At 41.7% G+C, this 14,279-nt stretch overlaps 1 protein-coding gene across 1 annotated transcript in view; it reads left to right on the top strand.

Annotated features, from left to right (window-relative positions):
* LAPTM4B (lysosomal protein transmembrane 4 beta) overlaps positions 1–14,279 on the top strand; it is a 75,144-nt gene that overhangs the window by 47,668 nt on the left and 13,197 nt on the right. Inside the window, exons 5-6 of the mRNA XM_035011586.1 lie at positions 2,310–2,408; positions 6,762–6,857. Coding sequence (XP_034867477.1) covers positions 2,310–2,408; positions 6,762–6,857 — 195 coding nt within the window. The remainder of the gene's footprint in view (positions 1–2,309; positions 2,409–6,761; positions 6,858–14,279) is intronic.

Consider the following 14,279-nt stretch of genomic DNA (forward strand, 5'->3'; position numbering starts at 1 on the left):
TTTAAAATTGTGAGTGTGCCTTAACATTTAATTTCTTCAAAATCTTAGCATGTTTTAAAGGAAGAGAATGTTCACTCTTTGGAGTTTTGCATTGTTTGAGCTTGGGGAAGGAGCAGGGTTTTTCTGGGACGGGAGATTCAAGGCTGGAGATTTGATGTGACAGCGGAGGCCAAGAAGTTCAGTGGAAAAGAGGGAGATGGAGGGGTGGGGGGAGGGAGGGAAGGAAATGTGGCAGCAGGAGTTTGTGATCTTATGGCTGGCATGCCCAAATCACATATCCAGTACTCAGCAGACCTAGAAAAGCAGACCGAGAAGCCTCTAGTGTTTTTTGCTCCTTAAAAGCGTTCAGTTGTCCCCATTATGGTTGTCATTCTTAAGCTGTTAGTAACAGCTTCTCTTTGCTTTAGAAAACAGGAGCATGTTTTGGTAGCCTGTAGTGTCGAGAAAAAATGTGTATTTCCCATGTGCTAATCGTATATATTCTCTCCCATGGTAGAGCTTGAGTGTTTCTGCATGAGAGGGTTTCGATGTGATGAGCAGTTTGTAGAATTACCTCTATCTTTAAGGGCTTGTCTTTTTATTCTGTAATGATGGCCCAGTGCCGGGCTCCTCCAATCAACCTTGGCAGTGTGGAGGAAACATGACCTCCCCGTAGTCCGTCACGTGAGGGGCCAGGAAAGGGTGGTGCTGAGTAAGGCGACGCTAAGACGAGCCCTGTGGCAGCCCTGTGACCCCCTGAAGATTGTGTTGTTTGCTCCATCGCGTGTATTGCAGAGACTTAGAAGAAGCAGAAAACATGTAACATGCAGGCCAGCCTTTAGAACACTCAGAATACTACCTCGACTTTCTGCCATACCCCACACTGCTCAGTCACTTCGTTCTCATTTGCTGTAGAGCCACCAGTGGTAAAATGATAATGTTGGTGATGCCGACAGTAAGCATAGTATCAGCAAAAAAAAAAAAAAAAAAAATCACCATCTACTTTTATTTGTAATTACAAACCAAATCATCCAAGTGAATGTCTTCAGTATGTGCTACTCAGAGATCAGTCTGAGCTGAAGGGGTGAGGTCCACGGATGATCACGGTGCCTAAGGACAACGGTAAAGCTCCATAGATGGCGAGGCCCTGCTGACAAGCTGCTGTCCAGGAGTCTGGAGGGACGGCACCCACTTCACTCGAATGCCTGTTCTGTTCATGTGGGGTCTTGTGTTTTATAGCCCTTGATGTAGAAGCCGTGTTCACTTTTCTGGGGGAAGGAGTGTGAAGACCTTTGTGGAAGGAGTCACATACTTCCACTTTAATCCTTTTTTTAATAAACAGTATGATTTCGTGTCGGTCTTACAAATTGACACCAAGTTGTTTTATTCTTACCTATAAGATTAGCATATACAAACCCTTCCAGCCTCTAAGGGGAGGAACCGGTCTCGTGAGCTGATCACAAAGAATGACTCAGATTTTATTTCTTGGGTTTTTTGCCCCAAGTGGAAAGGAGACTGAAAACCACTGGGTGATGTTCACCATGGGGAAGAGTTTCTTTATATTCTCCTTTAACATTTGGAACCTCTTTGTTGTGTCTCAGAATACTGCTAATGTGGAATCCAAACCCATGGTATTGGATGATGAGGAAGAGATAAAGGGGACGTGGCCTCCAGGGCTTCCATCCATGCATCCTGCCCCAGGCCAGGGAGGTGGAGGGCTTCCAAAGTGCTGTGCGGGCAGTCCCAGGGCAGTCCCAGTCGTAGGAACTGGTTGTGATCCTCCTTAAAAAGGTTTCCTTTGATCTGGTAGTTAATCAGTATGGCCAGATGGTAGGACTTGATCTTTTTTTTTTATGCTATAAATACCTACTAGTGTAAAAGATTCTGTTCCTTGAGGAGAAGTAACATCAGCAAAAATGCTCTGTATAAATAAGACAGTATTTTAATAGGTTTTTCCTCCTTGCCCTGTGCAAGCCCTTTAGAGTGGTCCACCATTTGCAGAGAATCTCAATATCACAGGTGGATAGAGAACTACTGACTTCTAACTTTTTGTACAATAAGGAGGGCAAAGTTACATTTTCAGGCCTCACGAATCTTCCTCTGATTTTTCTTTTCACGAGTCATTGCCTGAATTATGAGCACGCCGGCCTTTCTCCACACACCATTTGTCATTTTTTCATTAGAGGTGGGCTAGAAAGTTTGTAGCGGTCTTAAATAATAACTATCTGCTTTAACTAATTGCTTGGTAATAAGCACATCTGGTTAATGCCTAAGGAATCTAGTCTGGAATGATCAATGAAATTTGCTAACGAGGCACTTTTTATTTGCAGCCTCCTAATTTTCCCTACAGAGATGATATCATGTCCGTGAACCCTACCTGTTTGGTCCTTATTATTCTTCTGTTTATCAGCATTATCTTGACCTTTAAGGTAAGCATGCAGATTTTACTTACGGCCTAAATATTGTTAAATGTATTCACGAATGCTAAGGAAGTAAGCAAACTTGTGTCAGTTCTTTACCTTGCTTTAGATTTCTGAACTGCTTTTTGATTTCCTCACACTTCTGTTTCTTCTCTTATCCATATGAGAGGGAAACAGTACCACACTTTCACAGGCCAACCAAGGGTTATTCCAAAATCCATTTGGAGGGGAATACACTAATGTTATACACTGGGTAGTAAGTTATATACTGCATACAGTGTCTGTGTGCACGGTCTTCTGTAATTTGTTTTTAAAATGTTAATATATTCTGAACCGTGTTCTCTAACAATCTAGTATATGAATTTACTAATATTTAATAAATAACTTATTGCTGGACATTAAGACAGCTTCTCCTTTTTCGCTTAATAGTGCTACAACGTTTTTTTACTACATCTTTCATGTACTTATGTATTTGTTTCTTCAAGACGCATTTCCTAAAATTAGAGGGCATGCGTAATTGGAGGGCTTTGGATAGGATGTCAGATTGGTCTCCCCCCAGATTAGGTGACTGACACTCCGTGAGCACCGTTTGCCACCCCCTCAACAATTGAGTGCTGCCTCTTCTTTTTCATCTTTGCAAACCTGATGATAAAAACATCACTATACTTCGTGCTTGTGTGCTACTAGGAAGTAGAAAAGTTCTAAATCATTACTAGACTTTGAACTTTGAATTCTTAACATCTTTCATTGTCTTTATTTTGGCATAAAATTACCCAATTTTTGAACAATTAAGCCTCGATAAGCTTGAAGAAGCTGCATTTAGAGAGAATAGTCTTTTCAAGCAAGTAATATGATGAAGAGGAGTAAAGGGAAAATGATCCGGGTGCCTCGGTGACTCAGTCGTTAAGCATCTGCCTTCGGCTCAGGTCATGATGCGGGGGTCCTGGGATCGAGCCCCGCATCGGGCTCCCTGCTCAGTTGGAAGCCTGCTTCTCCCTCTCCCACTCCCCCTGCTTGTGTTCCCTCTCTCGCTATGTCTCTGTCAAATAAATAAATAAAATCTTTAAAAGAAAAAAATAATCCATTGGGAGTCGTTTGAACTGAATATGTTGATATTGCATGTCTTGTTTAGTGCTCGAGATTTGAGCAGATTTTATACACGGATGTCGAGGCTCCCTGCCTCTACAGTTCCACTCTTCCCACCCCAACCTTCTGGCTGCTCCATCAGCCCTGAATATTGTCCCTTGCCTAACCTGGCAAAAGGTTGCAAACTCTCAAACCCCTACTCCTGGGAATCTGTCTTTCAAAGGCAGGCTCTTCTTTAATTTCTGCCTGTTTTGGTCCCTCCCCCATGCTTTCAAATCGTGTGTGTATCTTATTCCAGATTTTATCATTTTTACCTATAGGAAGGTTAGTCTGACCAAGCTACTTTCTGCCATTACCAGGAGCTCAGAAGCTAGAACCTCCTAGTGCTCTTGAAGGCATTTTAACTTTGTAGGCATTTTCTTTTGTATTAGAAATGCTTTACCTTGAGATGTTGAGTCAGATTTAGCTTCTCTCACTGCTGTTTCGGTCTATGTGGCAAGAGCTTTGGTTTCTTCATTTAATAACCAGCAATAATGGTTAAGAAAACATTCTGTGGGTGACTGTGAGGTTTAAGTGTACTAATGGATGGGAAGATGTATCATCCATTCATTTTTTTCAGTAAATATTCATTAAGGGTCTCCCATGTGCCAGGCCCTATTCTAGGTTACTTAGGTTTAGTTGTGAATAAGAACAGTCTCTGCCCTTTGGTGCTTTTATAAATTGCAAAACAATTATCATAATGATCTAATGAAAGACACGATACAGATCTATCTCCAGCCTGTGGGAAATGTGTCCTTGTCTTAGTATTTCATTACTTACATATCTATTTACTAACTAGACTGCATTTCCTTGAGAATGTGGACTGTGCCTTCAGTTTTATCATCCTCCTAGCATTAAGCTGATGCCTTGCACGTGGAGACTCGGTGATTATTCATTTAAATAAATATGAGTCTACATGTTGTGATTTCATATATCAGTTTACCTGATTAGTGGCTCTCACGACCTAAATTCACTGTTTAATAAAGTTTATCATCACATGGGTGCCCAAGGAGCCCAAACCAGGACATGTGTCCATTTCAGTCTGTCCCAAGACCACAAAGGGAGCAATGCTTACCCCTCGCTCTGCAAATTGATGATGGACACGATTTGCCACTGCACATTTATTTGGGAAACATACTAAATATTTAATTCTCTTGAAATTGAATGACAGAAATGTTAAGAGAGAAATAAGGTCATTGAAGTAAGTTATTGGGCTTTTAGAGACAATAGGCCAGAGGTTTTTTTCCCCCTTTGCAGTGTTCAGTAAGCGAATGCTGGGGTGCTGCCGGGGGCCCTCGAGAATGCTGCCTGGGCTTGTAAAGCCCCCGCCCCCAGGTGCTTCCCCTCTGCTGTTTAACCTTCACGTTGTAGACGTGTCCTTGCAGAGGTCTCACCCGGCCTCAAAGAGTAGCTACTGCTCACTGCTAAAATAATGCATGAGTATAGTCTTCTTACAGAACACATAATGAATATGTCCAAACATTCTTTTTCATTTGTATTAGAATTCTCAAAAAGTCTAAGGCTTTTGTTTTCTCACTAAAGAAACGATGGCATTATTGAGTAAACTGAAGATTTGAGTAAAATGAAAATATTGTGTGCATTGTTTAAGAAATACACCCTTCCTATCTCTCTCTCTCTCATTGTGGATACCTGGTTTCAGATTATTGCCGTCCAGAAATATTTCATAAAGTAGCATTATACATTTTCATCTTCACATCATCACAGAACATTTAAGTGTAAGAAATAATCACCGTCAAGTACAAATGCAGCTTAAGACAGCATTCTGAGTATATGACGGAATATTTTACCTCAGTCTTCCAAGAAATGTTGACAAGCACTCCTTTTGTCCTTAGATGTCTTCTTTGTTATAAAACAACTTTGTTGCGATATAATTCACATATCATAAAATTCACCCGCTTAAAGGGTACAATTCAGTGGTTTTTAGTATATTAACAGAGTTGTGTGAACCCAGCTCTGTGGTTAAACAATGTAACTTTAGGACATTTTTATCACTTGCCATTCATCCTCACCTTCATAACCCCCAGATCCCTGACCCCTGGCAACTACTAATCTACTTTCTGTCTCTATAGATTAGCCTGCTCGGGACATTTCATATAAATAGAATTATACAGTACGTGGCCCCCTGTGACTGACTTCCTTTGACTTAGCATATTTTCAGGGTTCATCCATGTGGTAGCATGTATCAGGATTTCTTTCCTTTTTATGCCTGAATGATATTCCACTGCATGACTATACCACATTTTGTCTGCCTAATCATCAGTTGGTGAGCACTTGGGTTGCTTCCGCTCTCTGGCTATTAGGAATGACTCTGCTGTGAATATTCGTGTACAAGAGTTTGTGTGGACACATGTTTTCATTTCTCTTGGGCATATACCGAGGAGTGGAACTGCTGGGTCATATGGTCACTCTTAACCTTTTGAGGAACCACCAGACTGTTGTTCAAAGCGGCTGCGTCATTTCACATTCCCACCTGCAGCGTACGAGGGTTCCAATTTCTCCACATCTTTTCATTTTTTGATCAAAACATTGTAAAGCTGGAAAGGGATTTTGTAGTCCTCTACTTCTAATCCAGTCCCAGGTGATCGGAGTGGAAGTGCAAGCTTCTCACAGTCTGCACGTCTCCCCCGAACTCCTGCTTTATCCCTGCCATGGCTTTATTCTGGACATTAATTGTAATGACCTTTTTGGATATTTCATTATGAAGATGGAGATGTTTTAGTGATTTTTATTGACCACGAAGCAAATTTATATGCTGTGAATGTTTTTGAAAAAATTAACTTGAATATGATTTGTTTAATCATATGTAATCATGTAGAATAAAAATCCCCAAGACAGAGAGTTAAAATGTGATGAGAAATGGGTTAATACATGGGTCGATCTGTGACACTGAGGGCAGCAAATGTTTGTGGCGATTGCTCCTTCCAACTACCTTTTCTCAGAGATTCTCCTGCTCTCCCCTGTCCCCTCCACCACCACCTACCTTCGGGGAGGGGGGGTTGTGATAGAATAAGCTACAGCAGCACCCTTTCCCAGAAAGTTACTATACCCGACATTTGTAATTGTAAAGACTTCTTGAATTAGTAGAGTTACTATGTACACTTACAAGTTAGTAAATAAAAGTTCTGTAATAAGGTTTTCTCTGTGGCGGGGGCGGGGGGGCTTAAAATTGTCTGAAGTTTGGAAGTGAAAGGCCTAATAATCACTATTCACTTACAGGGTTACTTGATTAGCTGTGTCTGGAACTGCTACCGATACATCAATGGCAGGAACTCCTCTGATGTCCTGGTTTACGTTACCAGCAATGACACTACGGTAGGTGTGGAGTCATTTAAAGTGGAAATCTCCACGCATCTACTATATGACGGCTTCTAGAGGTTTCTAGTGTTTGCCATGTTTTTACCATCGTTGAAACAGACTTATGAGCTGCTTCATTATCAAAAGATTCATAGTTGAATGAAATGTGTTGTATTTTCCTTATAGGATACTAAAATCTAGATAGCTCATTTATTTAAATAGATGTAAATAAATTCTGGCTTATTTTTAAAAATTTTTAAAAATATTGCAGATGGGTAATATATATACCTTCCCCATATTTTAAACCATGGCGTAAAACTCTAGATATCAGTTCTGCTTAGTATGACTGCTATCTCCCTTGACAACGTGAATTGAAACCTAGAAATGTGATTGTAGAGCTAGAGAAATGGGAATGGCAGAGGTTGCTGTGGGTTTTTTTTTTTAATTTTTTTATTGTTATGTTAATCACCATACATCACATCATTAGTTTTAGATGTAGTGTTCCATGATTCATTGTTTGTGCATAACACCCAGTGCTCCATGCAGGAGGTTGCTATGTTTTTAAATCTTGTTCTGCTCCTAGTTTTTCATACTCAAGATTTTTAAACCTATGTAATATGATTATGGAAAACATGTCCTTCCTGGAAGAGTCCTCAAAATCATTTGTCCTTTATGTAAATTATCTTAAATTGCCTGGCTCATAGGAAGAGTATAAGTCCTCTAGGTTTTAACCTCTCCATGTCTCCTTCGTCTTTGTATTCAGCACCGTGTTCAGCACAGTGCCTGACACAGTGCTTGGAACAAGTAGGTGCTCAAGGAGTGGTTAATGCAAAGGTTGGTGATGGATGACATGAACGTGTGGGATGGGTTGTAACGGATAGGACTGGAGGGGACAAAATGGATAGGACACATGGAACGGTAAATACAAAGGGCATAGTAAGTCTAAACCAGAACAGAGTTTTATATTTTGTTTTGTTTTTTAAATTGTGGTGACTTACTCTGTGACCTTACTGAAATAATTGAACCCGTCCTGATTTGACTTCCCTGTGTATAAAATGGGAATAAAACAATTTTATACCTTATGTTAAATATATAGGTACCAGCTGATATACTGAGAACTATGTGGAATTTCTGAGAGAAAGCATGTTGTACGTGAATAGTTTTCCTTAGTGTTCACCAAACATTTGTTAAGTTGACTCACATGTGTTTGAGCAATGGTTTAAGAAGAGGCTCTGCCATGATCAGATACACAAAACCCAGCGTACCAGATGCTGAGGAGGCCCTTTTGGGGGAGGGGGGGTCTGCAGAATCCTATGGCCTGATTACAGTAAACACATGTTCTACTCAACCCTTTAAAGAATTCCCCTTGGTCAGTAGTCTCTTTAAAGAAATAGCTGTTTGTAATGATCATAATTTTGATAAAATTACTGGCTTAAAGAATTTTTTCCTTCTCTCTGAGTTTCTGGGTATTTAGTTACCTGTAAGTTTCTTTCTGCCTTTTCTTAAAGAAGAAATCCCAGAGTACATTTATTGTCCTGCTGATCTAATGAAAAATCTAAACAAAATTTGAGATTTTTGAGTTTGAGGAACCAATAAAGTTGCTAAACAAGCAAGATGCATCAGAACGTCATCCTAAATATCATGATGTGTGGGACTTACAGAACCTTGCGGAGTATCTCAGAAAGATAATGCCCATGTTGCACGTGTTTGTGTTAATACTGTCAGTGGTGGTTTTTTCAGGGCTTTCTGAAGGGTTGTGTGTATTTTTAATAGAAGCAAGGTGGAAGGGCTGAAAAGGTACATGTTGTATAGAGATACCTTCAAATCCAAGGATATTTTGAAATTTGTAGAAATTGGGGTGCTGAGAGATTTTAAGAACCATGAGTAAGTCCCTAAAATGCATCCAACTTCCTTTTTTGAGAAAGTTTTTATTTTCTCCCTTTGAAAGATTCAGAATTAGACATGGAGTCACAGGTAAGTTGTATTTAGGCTAACATAACATAAAATTTTAAGGTTATACTTTTCAACTGGACATCCCCAGCTCTTCTAATAATAGACCTCTTTCTTCAGAAAAGCTTCCACCTTGGAGGTGGTTTAAAATAACTAGATTTTGGGACCACAGACTGGTGCCAACTGTGATGGTTTCCTGGTGTGTGTTGACAAAGGGTCTGGGGAATTGTTTGGTCATGATTACTGGTCATTATCTTCTTGGTCATGCTGTACCAACTTGACATTTTTAAGACAGGAAACTGAGTTGCTGCTAATGTTTCTACTTTCTCAAAGTTCCCAGTGAACCTTTCTTTTTCTCAATGTGTGTGCTTGTTTTTTAAAGACGGATATTCCTGGGGAAGGGAGATTTATTATTTCTCATAACTGGGTTGTGTTGATAATCTGCTCCAAAATGTAGGGTTAGATCACCACCTGCGTCTCAGCTCTTCTGACAGTATTTTTAAAGATTTTTTTTAAAAAAAAGATAATGGTATTGTGCTTATATTTTAAAGAGTCCTTATTATACCTAACAAAATAATTCTTTAATATCATAAGATACCCAGTAAGTGCTCAGGTTTCCAGTTGTCTCATAAATGTTTTTCGGGTGGTTTATTTGAAACAGGAACTATGGGTCAGTCTGTATTTTAAGACTCTCTTAGTTTTTTGTTAAAGAAACTAGTTTGTCCTACAGACTAGATTTGTCTGATTGCTTGCCTGTAATGTAGTCCTCTGTATTTCCACTAGATTAGCACTTGGATCTGGAGGCTTCCCATATTAATATCCCCCTTTTTTTGCAATATTACTTCATAATTGATCATTTGTCCTTCCATCAAGAGGCAGATAATGTCTGGCTGATTCTGCCTTTTTGGAATGTCAGCACCATTAATATCTAACACCTGGATTTAGTGATTCATTAGGGGTTGCAATATGATGACATGCTATCACTCCTTGTTCACTTATTAGCTGGACTATTTCTATAAAGAGGAACTTTCCCTCATACGCAATTTGCTTACCCAGTGGTGCGTGTGACCTGGGTAAATATACTTAGTTTTGTTATTTATCAGTTGTCAAAATGGTGAGTTAGTCTGTCATGCTCTAGTGGTGACCAGTGAAGTTTTTTTTGTTTGCTATGTAACGAATGGACTCATGAAGAGAGGCCTATTAGGAGAAGAGCTGAGGGTGTCCAGTTGAAAAGTAAACTATCATGATACATTTTATCAGTAAGCCTAAAGAAAACTTTAACCTATTATTCCATACCCTTTTGAGACTTTCAAAGGGAAAAAAATAAAAGCTTTCTCTAAAAAAGCTAGTACCTTGTAGTTAATATCCTTATTGATGCTCAAGTTGTGCCGTCTTTGGCCATTGGGAGCCTCTTCAGGTCAGCCCCCCACTCTTGACAGACCATGGCTTCCTAGCTGTCTGGTTGACAGGATGCTCCAGGCTCATCTTGTCTATTTATAATCCCAGACCTGGAATCAGCCATTTCTTCAAGGAGCCTGCTTCCTTTAGGTGGAGACCATAATCTGGATTTCCAGGGTTGGAGAACATATTTCTTTTTAAGCAGGGCTCCACATGTTTGAAGACTGTTTTGACTAGAACAAAAGGAGTTAATGCTAGCATTCTAACTTTAAACTCTAAATATACCAGAGCTTTACTCTGACACCCTGAGTGGGGGTTGGAATGATCTAGTTCTGTTATTTTCCCTGGTCTCCATAGCTATATTAAGATCCTCGTAGCGTGTAATGTGTGCTTCTCTTTTGTCTGTGTCTTATTGGGAATCCACACTGACATAATAACATGTTGCCTTTCACTTCCTATCAAATATTTGGCCAGATGGCTTTTCTTCCAGGCTGAATAGTCTCAGGGTGACCTCTGTGGACACATCCTCTGGGGGCTCTTGTTGGTAGAAAATAAATGTTCTTTTTTTTTTCTTCTCTAAAATAGAACACATATTATTAGCCGGATATGCAGTTTCTCAAATACTGCTGAGACGGAGGGTAGATGAGTTATCAGATCCTGGAATCATTCCCTGGGTTAATCTATAACTTCAGTTTCCCAACCAAACCACATCATTGGTTTGAAAGAAATGCTTAAGACAGAGGGGTCACAAACTCCGTTAGTTCATAATGCCCCAGGGTCTTTGGTATTTTTTTCCATGGTGCCTGTAGTTCAAAAGAAATACCTAACTGCCCATTGCATGAAGTAGGTCCAAACAGCTTGAGTGGAAATGAGTGTAATATCTGCCAGTTGTAGCTATGTTTTCCTTGAAATTTAAAAAAATCCCACAGTGCCCCTTTGAGTCCCTGTGTCCCACCTCAGGGAATCCTAAGGAGATACACCTTCCTTTTAGGACGTTGTTGTAGAAATCACACTCTGGATACCTATTAATGTAATACCACATTCTCTCCCCTACCTCCATCAAATTTGGCCTTAAGAGGAAAAATGTATTAAATACTAAACATGTAGATGATAGAAACAGATTTCCTTCACATTAAAGTTACGCATATCGAGATCTTAAAAACTATTTTAATCTATGCAGCCTTGTCGTGCTAATACTAGTGAAGATTTGAATCATAGTAATACCCAGTATTTAGTTTTTTTTTTTTTAAAGATTTTATTTATTTATTTGACAGAGAGAGACACAGCGAGAGAGGGAACACAAGCAGGGGGAGTGGGAGAGGGAGAAGCAGGCTTCCCGCTGAGCAGGGAGCCTGATGCGGGGCTGGATCCCAGGACCCTGGGATCATGACCTGAGCCAAAGGCAGACGCTTAACGACTGAGCCACCCAGGCGGCCCAGTTAATACCCAGTATTTAGTTAAATCCCAGAGTAGGGAACCTGACTCCTTTGGAATTGGAGTACTCTAAAAGCAGTGAGATTAATATTTAGCCAAAATGGCGTCTCAAATTCTGATTCCAGATAAAAGAATCATTGACTTGAGCAATGTAGGAAAATTCCTATTTAGGGATAAATAGGGAAATTTTAAACTTCATAGAGCCTGTTGTACCATGTCATTTTGTGCGTGCTAATCCAGATTAACATTATATACAGGCTTACGGTGTTGACTTCAGAAAGTATTTTGCTGTGTGGCGCCTTGCTTTGAGTCTGACTGCTTGAAGAACACAGTTAAGAAAAAAGTCAGTGAGGGGGTGACTCAGTTGGTTAAGCGTCTGCCTTCGGCCTAGGTCATGATCCCAGGTTTCTGGCATCCAGCCCCTGAGTCCACATCAGGGCTCCCTGCTCAGCGGGGAGCTTGCTTCTCCCTCTCCCTCTGCCCCTCCCCCCACTTGTGCACGTGTACGTGCTCTCTCTCTCTCTCTCTCTCTCTCTCAGATATATAAATAAAATCTTTAAAAAAAAAGAAAAGAAAAAAGTCAGTGACCCGTGGAAGCCAGATTATCTCCCCGGCAGCCATTTCCCTCTGAGGGACCTGAGATTAACAGAAGGCTGACCTTGGGCTGTCAGAAAAGCCACAAAACAAATTCCTGGTTGGCTGAGGAGGATTGGGGGCGGGATGGGATTTAGTGGTGATCCCAACAACTTTCAGAATTTGTGCATAAAAAGTTCTACAGTTTTTTTCCCCCTCCTGTTACTTTTAAAAATCAGGTTATTTATTCCTTCCTAGGTATGGTTGGCTATGGTTAGAAACAAGTTCCTGACTAGGTAACATGAGTCCCTTTATTCTCCCCCCATCCCTCCACCGTAGAGAGAGTTAAAGGGAAGGTAATAAACTAATTGCCAGCAGGAGAGATTTTTAGACTTCAGAAGAAGGTCCTTCATGCTGGAGAAGCTAGACTGATGCCAAGATGAAATGACAGTCCTCATCTTGTAGATTCTTGAGGAAAAGTCATCACTTCCTGAAATGGTTTAAGGAGGGCTTCCACCAAAAGATGAGTTACTAGCTGGCTCTCAAGCTCTCTGGCCATTTCAGATTCATTAAACATGCTTCACCAACAACACGTACCTTTCATCACTCCTCTGCCTCTAGCAACGGGAGGGTCCAGAAGCAGTAAGGGAGGGGGGAGAGGAACATTCTCTAAGAAGAGGACTTCTAGAGAGTTTGAAACTGTAGCCTGTGGTTTAGGCTCTGACGCTTCTGGCCTACCACGTACTGGAATACAAAAGGCGGGGGCGTCTTACTTGTAACATCTCAACAGTAGGTGTCCTTTTGCCTTGTAACTTAATAGTTTGTATGATCTCCCTAAGCTTTTTTCCCCCCCTCTTTTAATTTTAAAAGGCCAAGACAAATGTGAGAGGTTGATAGAGATTTGGTCAAATCTCAGATAAGCAGAGAGAGCGGTTAGGAGACCATCTCCAGAGTCAAGGTTCCTATGATGATGGAGATGCTCCAGGTCTGATCGGAGCAACAGTTGAGGGAGTGAGGAAGAGGGGAAGGATTTGCGAGAGCTGGAGGAGGTAGAAATGGAAGTTGATCATTGAGGGGATGTGGAGTGAGATGATTCTCAAGGGTATCTCTCGTTTGTGGCTGTACTTGAAACATAAAAACCACTTCCCTGAGGGTAGGACAAGACCTTTCCATGCACCGTCTCCACGACTGTTCCCACAAATGCCATCCGCCTGAGGGCTGAATGAGTCCCGTGAAGCTCTGCTCTTTGCATATGTTGGACCTCCCCGGTCCGTGGCTTCCGTAGCACGACCTTTCCCCAGACACTCCCGTAGTGGTCGCCATCTGCCAGGCTCTGGGCTGGGTGCTTTGTGAGCTCACTTCATCTCACGGGAGCCCTTGAGGTAGGTTCTCTTAATCCCCGTGTGCAGGAGACGAAATGGAGGCACCGCGCGGGTCACTTCCCGAGATGACAGGGCTCGCGAGCGGCAGGAGGGGTACCGTAGGCACTGTGTGCCCCCGGCAGCCTGGCTCCCGGCTCTTCTTCCGCACCAGCTTCCCCCTCGGCTGTCGTCTGTTGAGACCGCCACCCGGACCCGGACCCCGCGTTCTCCGCACAGGCGCCTGGCGTGGGCCTGCCTGGGGTGAGGAGTGAAGCAGCTACACAGCTCATTTAGATGTTGCTTCTCAAGGAAAGTCACAGACTTTAGACGCAGTGGGACTTTTTCCATTTTGCTTGCTTATTTTCGCTTTTTAGCACCGCGGAAGGGACGGGAGGGTGACCGAGAAGAGTCGGAAGAAAAGCAAAGGTTAAAAGGAAGCTTTGTAACAGCAAGGCAGCTGCCTTCTTCAGAGCTCTGCTGAACAGCCTCGCTTCCCGTAACTCAGCCCCACGCATCTTCCAGATTCCTCCTGCGTGCACGCGGCAGCAGGTGTGCTCACCCTCCCGTCCGAATGGAAAAGGATCGTGCAGGAGGTTTCCTCCTGAAAGCTTCTCACCTGCTTTCACGTAGGTTCCACGGTGCAAGCTGACAGGATGTGACGTTAACTCTGCTCACACTTCTTTCCTTCCGTTAGTAAAATACAGCATCTTTAAAAGTATTCTGA

Source organism: Mirounga leonina, unplaced genomic scaffold, assembly GCF_011800145.1.
Source record: "Mirounga leonina isolate KUSES-001 unplaced genomic scaffold, KU_Mleo_1.0 Mir_165, whole genome shotgun sequence".
In the NCBI taxonomy this organism is placed as follows: Eukaryota; Metazoa; Chordata; class Mammalia; order Carnivora; family Phocidae; genus Mirounga; species Mirounga leonina.